This window comes from Cololabis saira, chromosome 5 (assembly GCF_033807715.1).
Source record: "Cololabis saira isolate AMF1-May2022 chromosome 5, fColSai1.1, whole genome shotgun sequence".
NCBI lineage: Eukaryota > Metazoa > Chordata > Actinopteri > Beloniformes > Belonidae > Cololabis > Cololabis saira.
This window is the reverse complement of record NC_084591.1, coordinates 17076935-17096807: the sequence shown is the minus strand read 5'-3', so window position 1 is coordinate 17096807 and position 19873 is coordinate 17076935. Positions and strand designations below refer to the sequence as shown.

The 19873-nt window shown below is 38.1% G+C and overlaps 1 protein-coding gene across 2 annotated transcripts; it reads left to right on the top strand.

Moving 5' to 3' along the window:
* The first annotated feature begins 539 nt into the window (after positions 1-539).
* Positions 540-18827, top strand: parvg (parvin, gamma). 2 transcript variants are annotated; one of them, XM_061722491.1, is made up of 14 exons: positions 540-646; positions 966-1078; positions 1808-1939; positions 3718-3782; positions 5693-5795; positions 5971-6114; positions 6991-7106; positions 7211-7266; positions 7343-7377; positions 7480-7538; positions 13545-13613; positions 13724-13825; positions 15290-15362; positions 17672-18826. In XM_061722491.1, exons 3-14 carry the CDS (start codon positions 1876-1878, stop codon positions 17743-17745), a joined length of 960 nt encoding a protein of 319 aa, XP_061578475.1. In that variant the 5' UTR covers positions 540-646; positions 966-1078; positions 1808-1875; the 3' UTR covers positions 17746-18826. The 2 variants fall into 2 exon arrangements, with proteins under 2 accessions (XP_061578475.1, XP_061578476.1); XM_061722492.1 differs by lacking the exon at positions 540-646 and having other exon boundaries at positions 950-1078; positions 17672-18827.
* Positions 18828-19873: the final 1046 nt, after the last annotated feature.

Sequence of the window (19873 nt, the reverse complement as noted above, 5' to 3'; positions counted from 1 at the left end):
ACCAACCTGAATCCACCTGGGGACCTGCTAAGATGTAACAGTGCACACATCTCTCTGCATTTTAAAGTTATTTAATAATTGAGTGTATGGATGAGTCGGTTTACCCTGAGATAGCCCTGAATGGTTCAGTCATGTCCATTTCTTTGTATTTGTATCGTGCCTATAAAGAAATAAATGCCTTGGATCAAACTGAATCAGAATGTCATTTGATCCCTTACGCTTGTGATTGGTTAGATTTGGTTTGGCTTTTGAGCGAGATTAGGTTTAGAACAGTCAATTTCTGCAATTTGGGATTAGCTAAAGGAATTACGGGTTCATTTTGGCCCTTTATTTTCTTCTTTCATTCCTTTGTTGCCATAGTAACCTTCCACACACCCCCCCCCCACCCAAAACCGCCCATTTGTCTGGCTGATGGGTGGCTTTTTTTCTTTTTCTCAACAAGGCAGGTGCACACATGAAGGCTGCGGCTCTGCCTTCATTTCTGCCTTTCATTCTTTTTATTTGTTCAGGTTTTTTTCCCATCTCGAATGCAGGAGCCTGGAGAGCAAATGTCAATAAAGTTGATCCAGCCAATTGTTGGAGATGTCTGAGTTGAGCCTGAGAGCCCGGGGTCTGTGAGTGTCACGTTTCTCAGAGCCCTCCTGAGGTACAATTTTTCAAACAACGCATTTCAAACATCCCCGTCGTCGTCCATGTTCTCTTCCCTTCAGCCTGCCTATTTATATGTTCAAAATCTCAAATGCATTTCGTGACACTGAACATGAAGGCCCTCATCAGAAACCTCATTTACAGCCTGGATTGTGCTGTTTCAGAAAGAGGAAGTGCTGCGTTCTTCTCCGCCACATCCTCTCTTTTGTGCTTTTCTTCCCTTTTGACTCAGAGACACTGTTTTCTTTTACAACGGTGTAAAACTGAGTGCAATTAAGCCCACTGTGGTGATAGATCTCACAAAACCCTCATTTCAGATTTGAGAGAACCCATCAACACCTCAAAACGCTGTTTCGGCAGTTTGTGGAGTCGACTTCAAGGAATTCTGTTCAGCTGAGGTCCCCCAGTTTTTACTCTCAGGGTGCTGAAGGTAAGCTTGTTCTAAAACTCTGAATTGTTTAAAGGTTACTGTCAACCTCAGGAAAGGGAAGCCACATACACATAAAACACGCAGAGATAGAAACGTTGCTCACCGAAGCGTTTGTCTTCTCCAGACCCAGGAAACAAAGCTTGACACAATCCAGATCACATCTGTTTTTGCCGGGACGTTTAACTTTATGCCTCCGCTGTGCTTTGTGCCAAACTATTAACTTGGTAATGCTCAGAGGGAAAAAGGTACAGCCCTGCAATACTGCAGGGATCTCCTATATCTGATCGGCCGCATCTGCAGCTGAAAAACGAGAAAAAGGAAGTAAGAAAACTCAATCTTTCTTTCTCAGTCTGACAAAGTTTTGACCGGATCAGTTGATTTTTTTGTGCTCCTGTGTTAAATATGATAACATCTAAGTCAGAAAAAAAGTCATTTCAAAACCTTATTCTTCTAGAAGTGTTGTGTACTTGGACTAAGAACAAAACAGTTTTTTTCCACACATGAAGAAATACAACATTTCTTTCTTCAATAAAATACCTTTCAGTGCAATCTGACCTTCCACTGATGGTGACCCTGTCAATCCCCAACAGCTGCAGAAAGTGATGGGATAAAGTCACAAACACTTTTAAAGCCACTGCTGAGAGAGGGACTCAGTGAACACACTAATGGAGAGTGTTTCTTCACCCCGCTGCAGTTTGTATTGAGTCACTTCCTCTAAATATCTTTTAGCATCAGCCTATTCTGCATGTTTTGGCGACTGTCCAGCTGAAGTGAATAAATCACCCCGCGGAGGAGAGATGGAGGCTGACATCTTTGACTATCAGAAGGAGGAAGAAACTGTGGATGCTGAACCTTTTATGGGTATGTGTTGATTTGAACAAGTGCAAGATGTCCTACTTTATCAAAGTTTCTCAGTCACATAAATTAATTAATTTCCCTTTGGGGGTTAATATAGTACTTTCAACTGAATGGAATTGAATAAATCCCATCACAGAAAAGCATTAACCCGTGCAGCCACAAGAAATGTCAAATATTTAGCCAGAAACCATTGATAATCTGGTAGTTGGATATGATATGTCTAAAATATTAGATACATTTCCTAATTTATTAAACTTTTATCTCTGCTCAGAATGCACGGAGGTACAAAGCTCACATTAACCATAAAGCAGATAATAAAATATGAAGGGAGATGAAGAGGAAACTTCATGAGAAATCATGTTTAAAAGCATTATAAATTTTATATGTATTTGACAATACTGCAGTCTTAAAGTCCATGAAGATGAATCATTTCCTCTAAAACAATTTTAGCAAAACTGGAACATGACATTCCATTTCATAAGAACCGCTTTGGGATTTTCATTATGTTGTTGCATCAAAATCTTCAAATAAAATATATATTTGTTGGGCTTGTGTCAGACCAAAGTCTATCAGATGATTCATTTATTTTATGATTACAGTTTTCTGTCTATTCGTAAACTTGGGGTGTGTATCATATTGTGACCCGATGGAAAGACCATCTATTCATAGTTTGGCTTTAGCGATCAGGGGTTTGTGCTGTTTGGATTTGGCTATATGTGGTAGATGAACTGTACATGATAGCCAACCATCTTTACTTTGGTCCCATATTTTTCTTTATTGAGTTATACATATCTCATTTTTAAGAGAGATCAGACCAAGGGCTGTTATTCTTCGTGTCTTGTTCAGTGTTAATATGCAACTTTGCAGCCCCAAAGCCATGCTTCTGTATTCTTTTTGTTCGTTTGTTTTTGTGTACCAAATGAGCCACACGTGAGCTGTCTTCTACTCTAAATAGGCTATACTGTCATGAATTTTAATATTGAACATACTAACAGCGGCCTGCAGAGTCTGAGCTGTAGCACTTGAGTTTTTTTATTTTTTGCATTTTCTCTGAGGAATTTAATGGGATGACCTTGGGATGATCTGTACGAGCCATCCATTCATGAGAAGATTGATGACTGTCAAATCTAACCTACAAAAAGTGCAAATTATGATGTTTAAAAAGTAATTTAAAAAGATTTACAAGAAGTAATAAAAGTTATTTACAGATGACTGTATTGTGTAATAACATTAATAAAACTAATATACATATTAGTATTCATAATACACTTTTTGAGTTATGGAGTGCAATAGTTTTTCCACCTATGACACAGAAGTGAACTGTTGTGCAGTGAAATGATGAAAAGTAAGAAGGATTTCCTACAACGCTTTTATTTTTAATGACAGCAGAGCTGAGTGAGTCTGAAAACGGACGCCGCTGTCTCTGCAGTGAGTCATGGAGCGGGTGGGATGGATGGATGGAGAGTAGTTTGTCAAATAATCAAGTGCATTTTATTATCAGCACTTGTCATGCATTCCCCACTTAAATCATATTGAAATCTTGAACTTGTACCTGGTTTTTCATACAGTGCTACTGCAGTTTGGTAAAGCACCAGATTCTTTTCCTGTATTTACAGGAAAGTAATGTCCTTTCTTATTCATAAATAAATAAGAAACTAACCCCAATTAATTTAGATATTCAAAGAGTAAAAAACAAGGACAGAATTGTTCTATTCTAATGAATGATGAATAGTTTATATATTATAAATAAATGATATCTCTTTGTTTTTATTTACACTCAGGAGAGAAGAGGAAACTCATTCAGCCTACATCTTTAAAGGACCCCAAACTTGAAAAGCTAAAGAAGGTAAGACATTTATTAATGATAGTTCTGTCTTACAAGTTATGTCTACTTTTCAACATTTATTTTGTGTCTTAGCAGGAAGGATCTCTATAATGTTTTTACTCACTTTATGACACTGTTTGTTCAGGAAAAAACATGAATAATACTATTGTATATCTTCTTTTAGAAAACTTGTAAAAAGAGAAAAAAGGAATAATACTGTGCCTCTCGCCTGAAAATGAGTTGGGATAGGCTCCAGCAGACCCTGCAACCGATAAAGCGGGTATAGATAATGGATGGATGGAATAATACTGTATCTTGTTTAAAAAAAAGTAGAACAAAGAAAAAAGAGAAAACGAGCCATCATACTTTATCTAATATCTGAAAAAAGGAAGGACATTATAGTTAACTTACTCCATAAGAGGTGATGAAACTATGATCAGTGTGTCACAGTGAGAATTATGCTGGATTTCATTTTTAACAGGTTAAGGTGGCGTCTCGAATGTTTGGGCAAATGGAAATCCTTAATTGTGTCAATAGGTAACTTTACATTGGAATCAACAAAAATTATAAGTGGAGTTCTCCAAGGTTCTATCCTAGGACCCTTCCTAATTAATAACTACATACTTCCACTATAGCTCAGATAATAATAAAAAAAGACAAGTTACCATAACTATGCAGATGACACGCAACTTCACATTACAATATCACCAGGTGACATGAGCCAATACGAGCGTTGAGTAGATACATAGAACAAATCAATGGGTGGATGTGCCATAATTTTCTTCAGTTGGACAAAAACAAAACTGAAGTAGTTGTCTTATAGGACCAAAAGAAGAGTGCTTAAGAGTTAGCACACAGCTTCAGGTACAGCTACAAATAACTGAAAAGGCCTTGGTGTAGTCATGGACTCAGACCTGAACCTTCAGGGACATATTAAAACAATTACAAAGTCGGCCTTTTGTCACTTGAAGAAGATCTCCAGGATCAAAGGACTAATGTCTCAGCAGCATTTTGAAAAACTCATCCATGTGTTTATCTTCAGTTGACTTGATTACTGCAACAGCGTCTTCACAGGTCTGCCAAGAAAGTAAATCAAACAGCTTCAGCTGATCCAGAATGCTGCTACCTGAGTTCTCACTAGAACTAAGAAAGTAGACCACATCACTGTAGTTCTAAGATCTTTAAACTGGCTCCCTGTATCTCAGATAATAGACGTTAAAATACTTATGTTAGTTTATAAATTACTAAATGGTAAAGGACCAAAATACATCAGAGACTTGCCATATCAACCATCCAGACCTCTCAGATCTTCTAGTTCAGGTCTGTTCTGTGTCCCAAGAATCAAAACCAAACATGGAGAAGCAGCTTTCAGCTTTTATGCTCCACAGACAAATGTAGGATGGCTGAAACCCTCAGTTCCTTTAAATCAAGGTTAAAAACCCATTTGTTTACAGCGGCCTTTGAATTATTTAGACCATTCTGAATTTAGATTTAAACAATATTAATTTCAGTACTTCACAACTCTATAGTTTCAGTCTAACTTTTTTCATTATGCCTTTAAACTGTAACTCAATAATTTTTTTCTCTTTACTTTTCATGTTTTTATTATGTAAAGCTCCTTGAACTGCCTTGTTGCTTAAATGTGCTATACAAATGAACTTGCCTTGGCTTGCCTTGCCTGAATGAAAACTGACATTTCATCTCAGACAATTCAAGCAGAAGCAGGTTAAATATGACGTATTTGTCGGGTAGTACTTTGTCACCTTTTCCATCAGATTTCCCATTACCTCGTTCCTGAGATCTAAGAAAGTGCATTTAAAAAAAAAAGGTTTCATGCTGCTTTTTTCATTTGCCACATTGACAAAGAAAAGCAGTCACAGAAAGATGAAAGTGTTTGATGTCTCTGACTGTGATTAATTATGTCCTTAAAGGTACTGCTTGATTGGATCAATAAGACTTTAAAACCAGAGCACATAGTTGTGCAGAGTCTGGAGGAGGATCTGTACGATGGATTGGTACTTCATCACCTGCTGTGTGAGAAATGCGTTTTTTTTTTAAATTCCATTGATCATAATGATGGTTCCGCTCTACCGTAATTTGAATTGGTAATTAACAACAAAAAAAATCAATTAAAAAAAAAAAACTAACCTTTCTAAGTTCTTCCAAATCTGACTCTAATCATACAAACAATAATTTTCTGGTGCTGCAGCTAGGTTGGCCGGTGTGCACTTGGCCGTGGACGAGATAGCGCTGACCGGCTCTGCTCAGATCCACAAGCTGGACGTGATCCTGGAGGAGCTGGACAAGAGGCTCGGTCTGCAGGACAGCAGTCTGATCAAATGGGACGTCAAACGTGAGTCATGCAACAACAACAAGGCAACAAGTGAACAAATGTTCCCTCTGGCACCGGTTTGAAATTACAACAGGCTTTGGTGCTAATTCGAGGAGGCCATGTAAGCCCACACCAGCTGTGAGGATTTCAGTGGAGATAAAATGTGCTCATACTATGGGACTCTGTTGTAATCACCTGAAAGAACATGTTACTGGAGTTTTATGTGCAGAAGATTTAAAAAAAAAAATCTGACTAGCAACAAGCTGTCACACATACAGCTTCTTTTTTTTCATGAATCATGTGACCAACAGTCTGTGGTATACTGAAATGTCAGATTTCAGAGTCAGTTGTTTTTTAACAGGCACATCAAAATGTTAGATGTTTCTAGAGAAATTAAATAAAATATTACTGCAAACAATATTTCATCTAAATGACTGAACATGATTTGAATCAATAGTTATCATAGAACAGTAATAAACAATACAGTTGGTTGCTGTGGATTTGTAAATGTACAAACTGTTGCCTACTTGATCCTTTTAAAAGCCATATAGTACCAGAAGTCTTATTTTTGTCATAACCACATTACCCATAATGTCCTCTTAAAGAATACTCAGCTGAAAGAGTATTACAACATTTGTGTTGATAATTTTTTCATTTAAAAATCTTTATATAACAAATTACATTTTTAACAAATTGACTAAGGGAACATTTTTCAGATATATTGTGATTAATAAAACTGAACTTAACTGTCATAAAATTAATTAATTAGCAGTCTTGATCAGTTCTCAGTAATAATAAATTCATCCAAGATGTTTCGAGGCTGAGTGGATTTCATGACGAATGCCACATCGGGGCAAGCTAATTTCTTTTCTCTCACTCCATGTTTTTGTCTGCCAGTCATCCATAACAAAGACCTTCTGGCCACTATTCATCTGCTGGTTGCCATGGTGAAATTTTTCCAGGTTGATGTGGAATTGCCATCGAATGTGAAGGTGGAAGTTATAGTTTTGGAAGTGAGTCATTGACCAGGCTGAAGAAACCCCCTCCTTCCCTAATCTTGCATAAACACATCTTGTGGGACCGCTGGCAGTTGTGGCTAACTTTAATTTCCATCTAGGTCAACCAGAATGGAATCAAATCAGATATGCAGACAGAAGTTCTGACAGAGGACAGGTGAGCAGACCTTTCTCCTGTTTGATCCTGTGAACGTGACAAAGTCTCGCTTCACATCTTTTGTCATTTACTGCAGCTGTGCAGCCTCAGACTCCTCCGGAAATCCTGAAAGTGAGTGAAAATGGTCAGAGGTTGAGCTGATGTGACCTTTTTAAGGTTTTAATGACACCATTCAAACCTGCTAACACATTTTCTGACTATTTCACCACACAGAAGACCCCATTGAGCAACTGCTGAAGCTCGAGACTCACAAGGTCGACACAGTGAAGAAGGTAACATCGTTCAAGGTGTCGCTCAGTTGAAGAGATGAAGAGTTAGTGCAGGAAATAAACCTCATTGTTACTTGTTATCTCAACCAAAACCTACAGTGCACTATAAAACATAAGTGAGTGCTTCCAGCTCAATATCAAATAAACGTATTATTAAAAACTGTAAAACCTCTCATTAATAATATTATTTCTCAGATGAACAGTTTGGTACTTGCCCTTAAAAAGATTGCACTTCAAAGTGTTAAAGTGGCCATTTTATGCACATTTTCAGGCATCTAAATCTAATCTTTTGTACCTCTGGAGAAAATTTGCACTCATTATAACTCCAAAAGATTGTAATTATTTCCAAACACCAGAGACAGAAATTTAAAATGGAGAGACTCTTCCTGAAAATGAAGAAATCTGTTCTAATCGCTTTCTGATTGGGCAAACTCCCGGAGGGTTTACGAAGGTTAAATGAGCTAATGGCTCATGAACATTAACACCACCGGCTGCCAGTCAGACACATATCAAATACTATCCACATAAGTCCATCTTTGTATCACCATCAGTGAATTCTTCTTTTTTTTTGCTTGGGATGCATTGAAGTGAATGTACTTACCACTTTTGCTGATAAATGAGCTCCTAGCATCAGCACAGCACAGCCTTCAGGTTTAGTCTTTCTACGGATCCAGCACCGTACTGAGCCTTGTTCAAACAATGGTCCTCCATGAAGTGTCAGAACAAAAAAAAAACAAACAAACAGAAATAACACATACATTTGCTTTGTTCACAGCACTGGGTAACCAAACTGATTCCTCCTCAGCCGTGGTCAAGCATCTTTCATTCACAACTGAAAAACTAATTTCTTTGGAGACATGTTACAATCAAAAGTGCTATGTCAAAAGTACTAACAGATCCAATGCTATGGAATTTTTTTTTATCCATGCAGCTGTAAATATGTGATCATGAAATGACTGCTGAAGCTCTTGTTCTTGTGGATACCCAATGTCGGGAGAAATACAGTGCAATGATTTTCTGCCATCTATGACATCACAGAGAACTGAAACTTTCCAGAAGGTAATATTCGTAGCAACCTGAAAACACAGTATTTCATTTCCAGGAATACTACACTCAGAGGAATATTTTGGACCATTTTGATGGTTTCAAGAATTAAAAAAAAACAAGAAAAAATACATTTCTTACAGCATGGATACCATATTTTTTTGACTAGATTTATGGAATATTATGCTTATTTCTAGAGGGGCTGTTTTTGCAGTTTTACAACTTGCATTTACCTGGTTCTCTTGGGTATCATAATACTGGTCATCATAATAATAACAATAATGATATATTTTATTTATAAGGCATAAAACTCAAGGTCACTGTACAACATAATCTGTTGGCTCAGGATAAAATACAAAAACATACATGGAGGAATATTTAAAAAAAAAATCAGATAAAAGAGCAGTGTCAGTGGTAAGAGGTGGGCTTTAAGTGATTTTTTTGAATTGTGGAAGAGAGTCCAGGTTCAGTATTTCAGGGGGAAGAGCATTCTAGAGCTTGGGAGCAGAGCGACTGAAAGTCCTGCTCCCCGTGGTCGTCCGACGGGCAGGAGGAACTGTCAGGTGAAGCAACGGGAACCGGGTGGGATGGTAATGAGATCAGACCAGTCTGGAGGAGCAAAGTTATGAATGGCCTTGAAGGAGTACGGCAGGATTTTGAAGTTGTTGATTCTTTTTCTTGTGTGGCCATGGGTCAGTGGAATGTCCTTCCCACAGAACTTATTCTATGTACAAATCCTCACACATTCTCATGCTTGTCAAAGCGCTGGTTACTAAGTAAGCAAGTTTGCACACATTGTTGAGTATTATGTGAGTGTGTGTATGTGTCTGGTTATGAGTGTGGTTGAGGATGAGGATGATTGTTATCTGTGTATTGTATGTGTATGTGTTTGAATGTGTGATGAGAGTGAGAGAGAGTGTATGTGCTGTTGGTCTCTATTGTGCACTTTATGATTTGGCGCTCTTGTTTCCGTGCTTTTATTTATTAGTGCATTCTGTCAAATTTTTAAATATTATGGTTATTATGTCTTATTTCAATTAATCTTAATATTGTATCTGCTTAGCACTTTTCCTGCCCAGGGACTACAGGCGGAAATTAGCAATTGTTGCTATAACCTGGCTCAAAGCATCTCTTCTTGTTTTACAAGATTAATGTTTTTTTTGTGCATTGTCCCTGTTTTAAATAAATACATTCAAATGTGGAGGTGGACCGAAAGCCAGTGGAGCTGTTGAAGAAGAGTAGTGATGTGGTTGATGGAGGGAGTTCTGGTGATGATCCAGGCAGCAGAGTTATGGACCAGTTGTAACTTATGTTACAGTTGCCGTAGATGACGAGGCTGTGAACTAAGATGGCAGTGGCGATTTATGTTAGGAAGTGAAAGTAAGCAGGCCCAGTGATGTTATTGATGTGTGATGTTATTGAAGAGGACAATTCATCATAATAACCAAGGATATAAGTCAAAACACAGAGAAGCATAAAAAACACTGTTCACAGTTTCTACCGGTTGGTAAAAGCTCAGTGCTGCTACATCAGTATGCCTTACTATTGAGACTGGTCCTCTATTTTTCAATACCTTTATTATTTTTTTCTTTTTAAAATAAAAACATGGAGGATGCCCATGCTGTGCAATTTTTTAAACACATATTTTGACATCCTTCAGATATTTGCATGCCATCTTCTCTGAACTAAAGTTGTTTTTTTTTTACATTTCTTCTTATAACATCCAAAAGGTGTTTTGCTAGATTCATGTAAGGTGACATACTTGGATAAATTTTACACTTTTTTTTCTTAAATCGTTCCTGTGAAGCTTTGGCAGTGCTCTTTAGGTTGTTGCAGGAATATCTCTCTTCTGCCAAGTTTCTTGAGGCTGGGATTCTATCTTGTTGGCAGGTGTTTAAAAACCCACCGGCATTGGCTGTGCAATCATTCAGAGCCATCTCCCTAACACCTTTTACTCTCATGCAACCTCAGCTCAACACGCTCCCTGCTTTATTGGTGGTCCTGGACCGGTACATGCTATGCCTGCTGGATCCCATCTGAGTTGTAGAAATTGCTATTATTTTATAAGAAAACCACTTCTGGCAATTATTTTCCCTGTTGGAACCATGATGCAGTTATTCAGATGGACGTAGCCAGAAGGTCTAAAACAGAAAATGTTTTGGTGTTCACAGATTATTTTATAACCATGTTCATGCAGTAGGGCACATTGGAATCAAATTAAGTGTTTTGGACATTTTCTGGTCAAAGAACAACAGAAGTAGTACAAAATCTTCCCCTTCGGTCATCTCTATGTGGCTCCTCTGTTTTCATTGCACGAACACACTTCCACACATTTCTCAGTCGTTTCTTGTTTAATGTGTGTAGGAAGAACTTTTTTATCGCTGAAAAGCAGCTTACTTTGACCGGGGAGAATAGAGCAGGCGTGTCGCCTCAAACCCGAGGTGCCGGATTTGTGTCCACTGTAAACTAGAATCTTTGCACATTTGTCACAACTAACAAAGTCCAGTTCTTCTCCATCTTTGTCACACACAATTGAGAACTTTTTCCAAATGTCCGACTTTCCTTGCTTTGTCTTTGTTTGGAAAATACCTTGTTTGAGGTTCTTTATCACGTCATTTATGTCCATCTTCTCGCCAGGCTAAGCCCGCCCCGATCCCGCAGTTTTTTTTTTAGCTGCCCGCTCCTGCCCGCAGGAAACTTCATCCCGCCCGCTCCCGCGAGATTTGCGTTTGGTCCCGCGGGACCCAATCCCAATGCAGCCCTCTACCTCATACCCCTCAATGTTAACCCCTTGACTCCATCCCCATCTTCCCATGGGTGTTCAGTTTTTAGTTACCAGACAAATGTAAATCTGGACACTTAAAGGAACCGGAGCTCATACCAGCACTCTGCTCTCTGGCGCAGTCTCGTTGTTGTAGCTCGGATAAACTACCACAAGACTCTGTAGAACCGTTATAACACATTTAGTGAATGTTGAAAAAGAAATTTTTACATGTCAGCTAGAAAAAGAGTGACAGTTGCAGCAGGTACAAAATAATCTCAAGTTATTCCCTCCTCACTGCTGAGTAATCAAATTAGATTGACGGTATATTTAATCCTGTTTTGCTTAGCTGTCATATAAATCAAGTCATCCATTAATCTAAAAAGGTAAAGCACAAGTTTAATCAAATAAGTCACTCTCACATAGTGAGAGATACCATGAATCGGCCCAGCTGATATGAATGCCGAAGCAACCTAACAGCTTGTCCTCTGCTTAAAATGTTTATAATTCCTCCATCACACATCAGCTCTGTAAATCCTTAGTGTTACTGTCACTCATCTCCTCTGTGTTTTATTTTTAGAGGCTGATGTCAAAATCTGTTCCTCATGTGGGCAACGTTTCATCAGTGATTGCGTAATGGAGTGTGGAAACTTGGATTGGATTTTCTAACTTCTAACTTTTAACAGAAAAAAAGTCAGGATGTAGAACTTGTAGCAGAGTACATTTAGAGCATAATTAGATCATTTATTCACAAGTTAAATGAACTGAATGCTGCTGATGAGAATTTCCTTTACATAGTAAAGTAAAAGGAAGAAAAACACCACTAGGGTTTCAGCGTCTGAGGTGCAGTAAAGGCAGCAGTATTTGTGGTTAAGGCTGCAGAGTGAATAATTCTGACCAGAAAACCCCCCTGAATCAAATGTTTTCAGGCCTACAATGGCCCAAACAAAGTGGCAAGGCTGTACTTTTTAAAATAGATTTTAAAGGAACATTTCAGTCTATTTACTGCCCTGCAATGGACTGGTGAACTGCTGCATATCCCAGTCCATCCTGACAGCTGGGATAGGCTCCAGCAGATCCGTGTGACCCTAAACAGGGATAAGTGATATAGATAATGGAGGGATGGAGCATGAACTAAAGAGATTTTGAGTTAGAATAAAACATGAGTTTGCCGCAAAATTGCAGTGCATGTTAGTACAGGGGACAGTTGACCGAAATAAGACCAAATAATTGCTGTCAGGCACAGAATATTGTGTTTTCACATAGAATAAACAAAGCACTGCACTCTTCTTTTACAGTCATGAGGTTGATGACTGCATTTTTGTTTATGAATACAGATTTAAAGGTAATATTATCTTAGCCATACTCCAACAAATTAAGCCTTTCCTACGGTAACAATGATTTGCATCTTCCAAAAATGTTAGATTCAGATTTTTTTTCCACCTGTCACTGCTCTTGGAGCACACAAGGATATTTAGTTTATAAAAAGGGGACCATACGATTTCTTGTTTTGTTTAAATGTTAACATTTGAAAGTATGTAGCTCTGATTTCTATCTGGCTTCTTATCTTGACTTCATGGCTTGATTGGCAGGTTGGGTGCTAGATATAATTTTTGCATGACCCAGGAGGTGAAAACTCTTTGTTGTATTCTTAGTTTTGACTAATAGGTCTTGAAAATTATTGCATACACTGCCATGAAACAAGGTATGCTTATTTGTTCATGAACTATAAAAGTATGAACTTACTTGATCCTCTGGATGTTTTTATAGTTATCAGCTAACTTTCATTTGCTTAATCTGTTGTTTTTTTATAAAGCTTTTGTGACACTTGTGGCCTTTTATTGAAAGTAGGTGGGCAGAAAATGGGTATAGAGAGAGGGGAGCCACGCAGCAAAGAATGACAGGCTGGGACTCAAACCTGCATTGCAGGCAAGAGGGTAATAGCCTCTGTAAGTGGCACCTACTCAACCACTGAGCTATCAAGGGCCCACTAATCTGTTATTTGACTAATCCCTTTTAGCACATTTTACAATGCAGTCTCACAGAGTGATGGATCAAAAGATGTAAATCCGTTAGAAGACGAGTATAATCCTCCACTCTGGCTATCTTTTCAGGTTTTCACAAAGATAACTTCAAATTGTCAACTACAGCTCAGCCAAACATGCATTTCCAACTTTCTAACCACATAATTGCTCAATTTTCAGGCCATCTTGCATTTTGTCAACCAGAATATGGCATCCATCGGTCTGCAGGTGGCTGATATGGACCAACAGGTACAAACCAATGCTGGTTTATTACCTGCCGCACAATAAAAATAGACCCACTAGGATTTTATTGCCTTCTGTAAACCCTTTCCATTGTCCTGTGTGTGTTCTGTTTGCAGTTTGCTGATGGAGTGATTCTCCTGCTGCTGATTGGTCAGTTGGAAGGCTTCTTCATCCCACTCTCTGAATTCAATCTGACCCCCACCAGTAACTCTGAGATGGTATGTTATGATTCACAGATGTGGGTTTAATTTGATGTTTCATTTATAAAAAAAATGAAAAGAGAAACTGACAACTTTTATTTTATATCGTCTTTTATTTTACTAATACTTTGATCGCTGACATACACAGAGAGTACTTTTTTCTAATTTAACACACAGATCTGTCTTCCTCTAATTCACATTAATTATCACTTCATAAATCTTTTATTTCTAATCTAATGCTACATGAGCTAAAAACAGTTCTTTTTGCAATATATGATTTAACAAGGTTAATATTTTATACAAATACCCTCATAAAAGTACATGGATAATTATCATGGCTAAGACTGCTATCTTTGATCACACTTTACTTCAGGCACTAGGATGACTTACACTCTTTTGTGTCAAAGATGTGATGAAGAGTTCATGAATAATCTGATGAGTTCAGATTTTGCGACAATTAATATCTTTTTTAATTTTCATGTCATATGAATTATGTAAATAATATCGGTCACATAGTAGGTTACTGGGACACAGACTTTGCAGCATCACCAGAAATGTGACTTTCAAAAAGAAAACGATATGAAAGCGTTTCCTTACTGCGTGTCATTCCTAAACATTATTCAGTCTCTATTATAACTCAGGCATAGCAGATATTCCACAGGTTATTTTCCCAAGGTTGAATGGCTGTGATTGTTTACTTCATCATGTGTGGGTCTGTGCTGAACCCGCTTATCAGTCTTTGCCTCCGAGTTGGTGTAGAACTTATTTGGCTTCTTTCTTATGTGGGCATATTGGGGAAAACTGAGATATAACACCACAAAAACTATCCACATTGTTTCTCTACAAACAATCTGTTAGGGAACAGTTGTTGTTGCCCACTGCATTGATAGATTATCCTCTGACTTCCAAAACCTCACAGGGCCTGACACACACCAAGTTTCCAGACTCTCATTATTGAAATGAAGACTTTGCATAATATCGTTGTTGGCCAGCTCCAAGCAGCTCATGGTGATATTTCACATATAATTGGAGATACCAGTTACACTTACATTGCAATGTTGCTGACAATGTGTGACTCATTTAGTCTCCAATTTAAAAGAAACAATTTTATCTTCAGAAGAACTGCAACACCCCTTAAGAGCACAGTCAAGTGTTTTCCAGTTTTTTACCAGATAATTACCAAACATATGACAAAAGAAATGATGAAAATGATGAAAATTATGACTTGAATAAATAAATAAACTGATTATTTTGTTATTTGCACTTTGAACATCTTTTTTCAACTGTTGTTTTTTAAATATCGCGATTTGATTGATGTGTCTCGCATATTTGTAGCCTTATATCTTGTACAAAGTTCGCCATAAAATTATCAGCTATGTGTGTGATTCTAAATGTATAAGTCCTTTTTATGTGTATAGTTTAAAACTGTATTCAAGGTGTGGCTCACTGACTTTTTTTTCTGTCTTAATGTTCAAATTTTAGCTTCAAAATGTGACTTTGGCATTTAACCTTCTGAATGACACAGACCTCCAGCTGCCCAGTATTGACCCACAAGGTAAGGGGAAAAAAACGGACCTGTGTGACTTGTTTCCCAGCAAATTAAACTACATTACATTGCAAAACAGAAAAGAAAAAAAAAGAAAAGAAAAAGTGACCCACAAACCAAAAACACAGAGACAAAAGTATCAAACTAATTTAAATGTCCTCTGTTGACAGAGGGCATTTGTCAACAGAATGAATGTGAGATGAGGAAAAGGGATCGAATCTGCTGCACTGTTGAGTCAAGGCTTTTACAGTCTTTTGAGGGGAAAGACCGAATTGCTTGTTGAATTATATATGAATGTGACTCTTGTCCTGATAAGTATCAGTGCGGATGATAGCTTCAGTCATTTAGTTGGGGAGACGTCTCAAGGGTACGATGTCACCCTGGAGTCTGCTGATAGACACAGGCAAATAACCTCTGCCGTCAGGGTGTTTCTATGAAAAATAATAAAATTATCTGTATAAATGGCCACTGCTACTCTATTTAAGTATATGTGATTGTGTTAAAAGCGCTGTATCAGTGTAATTTAAAACTAAATATTAATCAATCAATGAACAAATCCAAACTTTATTTATGAAGCGCTTTAACATACCATAAGGAAACCAACGTGCTGTACAGACGTGTAGGTCAATTCCTATATAGAACTGTTAGTTATCAGACTTCAATCAATGAAATAGCAAGTTATTTATTTGTGACAAAAACTTCTGCCTGTGAACATTAATCTAAAAGTCACGCTGTAGGACAGGTTAGAATATTTTGGATATTTGTCATCATATACACATTTGAAAATTCCTGTTTTATTTTGTTGTTGGTATGTTTAAGCAAAGGTTTACACTTCTATAATGAAAACTTTGTTTGGTCCAAAACCTCTTCACTTATTGCCACATAATTTGACATGGCTGAATTAAGAGCAGCAAAAGAAACAAACATAGCAAGAGTAATCAGAAAAACGATATGGGAAATGGTCAGCAGACTTTGCTCATGTTAATCGGGATTCAGAGAACTATCACATTAAAGGCACTGTAAGGGATTTTTGGATGGCATTGTGTTGATATTTGACCAAATCTTTCCTCCCCCTTCCTCCATTACTCCCTGAGAAACACAGCCACATTCTTAACTCTCAATGTTTGTTATAGTTTGGAAGAGGTACTGTACCACCCTTTTATCCACTTTCACACAGGGATCATGTGACATAAGATGCAATGGCGCTACTTCCACTCTCCAGCTGTACATTCACAATAATCTCAGGAAGGCACAATATTTCCTTCCCAATGTATTTTTTCCCTTTCCTCTACTTTGTGGTCCAGTCAGTGACAAGTCTCGCATGTCCCGAGTCACTGACACCAAGTGCACCAAGTTGAGTCTCTAAAGGCGTTAACTGCTATAATCGCTGGATGATGAGCACGTGTTTAACGTGCAGTGGGTAATATAAACATAAGGCGTGTTATTTGCCACCCATGCCTGAAGACGAGTGTAGGGGAGGGAAGGCAAGTTGGAAAGCGTTATCCACGTAACATAACGTAACCTATTTGGGCGTGTAGAACGACAAATTATCACTGCATCAGCAAAATGTATACGCTGTCAGACAGGTGTAATTTCAAAACGCCAACAGGAGCTCGATGGGACAACGTGGAACAAGAACGATCCCCCAACCATATCGAGATGGCACTGAAATGTAATGGAAAACGACCGAGGCGAGGCGAGTCAAACACTATATAATGGAAAAGGGGCATTAGTGTGTGAGTCAATCAATATCTAATGGCTCAACTACTCTTCCCTGCAGATCCATTACTGACAAGATGCTCTCTCATCTTTTCAGTCTTGAAATCTTCAAGACTTTCCCACAATTCTACTCACCAGCCCTGCAGAGTAGTCTGTAATATTGAAATAAATCTTCAGCAAGATAACTATCAATGTGAGGGGTACCATTTAATTGAAGCCAGGAGCAAGTGGTTAATTTAATTCCTTTTTTTGTGTCTTTTAATCAACGTTATAATTGCTGTGATGGAAGGAGGAATCCCAGAACTCAGGACCTCAAATAGAAACATGCTGCGTGCATTAATTAGGTTAGGCGGTGGTGCTGTAGATCGTTATGTCACTTTCATTCACTTAGGGCATCTCACAGCAGCGAGCAGTTTTGTTGGGATCTCGCCTCACCAAAGGCATATTGATTAACTTTCTATCTAATTTTTTTTCCCCGTCCGATCTTTTGACCTTGTAAAAGTAGCTATTAGCTAATGTTGGTGATAGCGCTGTCACATCTTTACTGCCTTGGCTTGGATGCTGACTTTGCATTATGTCTCCTCTGGAAATTGTGACAGATATCGTCTCTCAGGACGTTGCTGCCACCTTGAAGGTCCTTTACGCCATATTCAAAAAGCACAAAGGGAAATGAGAGAAGACACCATGTGAAGAGGAAGTGAACAACAGGAAACACAAACATGGATGGGTGGAGTGATTGCGGACCTAACCAAGGAATGGTGTTTGCTGTTTTTCATTAGAATCTGATTGTTTGGCTGTTATTTCCATATGGATTTATATATTTCTTTTCTTTTCACAGTTTTAGTCATTATTCATACTCATTGAACCAATTCTCAGTTGAAGATGCCCTTGCCTTTGTGAGACTAAGGTCAATCATCCTCTAGGGTTGGGTATACAATGAATGATGCATGGTTGTTGTAGACAAAGGTGAATCTTTTGACGTAACTCCAAATCAGCAGTTCAATGTCGTACAGCGTGAATGATTCCATCTCAAAGGTCGACCAAAGACTGCTTGAGAAAATGTTTTCAGACAGTGTCAAAAATGGTACTTCATCTACTGATAAGTCAATTGAATGCAACATGAAATGATGCCACATAACCTACAAAATATACATATATTTGCACATGTTAAAGTTACGATTAAAGTATGGTTTATTATATTGATTTGTATATTGTTGTTGATTGTTTACCACCAGTGTCCGCTGATTCTACATCCATTCTAGCCAATGATTCAGGAAAGTCTCATCATGACTCGCATTTCCATTGCAAAACTCTGAATTTGATAGTCTTTATGAGCATACCTCTCCTAGTTCCCTCTCAATATCCCCAAAACTCTCTGTGTCTCATGCTGCAAAACATCACTTCAGAACAATGGGAAAAGAAGATCTTGACTTTGAAGAAGATGGACAAAAACGTCTTTAGTCTTTGACAAATGATTGTGATTGCCACTTTCACTATCGCAAAAATATTCAACAGAGGATGAAGGCAGCAGATGATCATTCAATAAAACGCTTAGTGGCAAAGCTCTTATGTAATGCAGTTATGCCTAATGATTTTAAATAATGTTATAGCACAACCATATCTTATTTATGAGGCCATAAACAGCTGCAAACTAGATTCTGATGGCTTCAGATTGACCGTCTATGTCACATAGTGGGGAAGGTGGCTCAGTTGGTAGAACGTTCGCCCATGAACCTGAAGGTCAGTGGTCCGAACCCTAGTTGTGTCCACCAAAGTGTCCTTGGGCAAGACACTGAATCCCCCGGTTGCTCCTGGTTGTCAGGCCACCACCGTTGTATGGCAGCTCCGTCGACAACTGGTGTGTGAATGTGTGCGTGTGTGCGTGTGTGGGTGAATGTCTACAGTGTAAAGCACTTTGGGGCTGTAGGAGTACAGCTGGAAATATATATATATATATATATATATATATATATATATATATATATATATATATATATATATATATATATATATATAAAAGCCATTTACCATCCAGTGCTGCCGGAGACGTGAAAATGCGCAAAAAGTGTTTCCGTTCCACTTTTGTGTGAAGCTGGATTATTAACATGTCTTTAAAACTGACTTTGTAAGATTAAGCAGATGATAGTTGTACAGTGTGAGATCTTGTATGACTGTAGAACTATGTCAAACCTGTTAGACAGGGTCACACTATTCCATCGTCCTGCTGCCACCTCCATAGGTCCTGCAAAATGGTATATGAGCCAGTTTCACTTTCCTGCACAGTCCCTTGTGAAAGTACCTCTGTGAGTACCTGCATGTCATCCTGCCATTGGAGGATTCTTGGAAATAAAGTGTTTTTCTGTTGGCTTACCAAGTAACAAGTAAGAAAGAATTCATATTTTCAGAAACCAGAAGCTAAATTTGTTCAAAAAAATGTTGCATCAATCCTGTCTTCTCAGCCCTGGATCTTGTGTGGGTGGCTTTGAAATGGTTGCAATCTACAACTTAACTAATAGGTGTCAGTAATTGTAACGCACCATTCTTTAAATGCAAATACAGCTCCACTGAAATGTTGTACTGACATAGCTGCTACAATCTGAAAAAAAGAAAAAAATGCCATCAGTGAAAAACAAAAACCCCAACTACCAATCAGAAAGTAAATGTATCCTACTGTGTATTTATCAGTTTTCCTGTGCCAAAGTTTTTTATGACAGTGTCCAAAATTCAAATAATGTAGATTTACCCTTGTGGTTCAACCATTTGCTGCTTCACAGTGTCTCTGGGTAGCTAAACAATTGTAT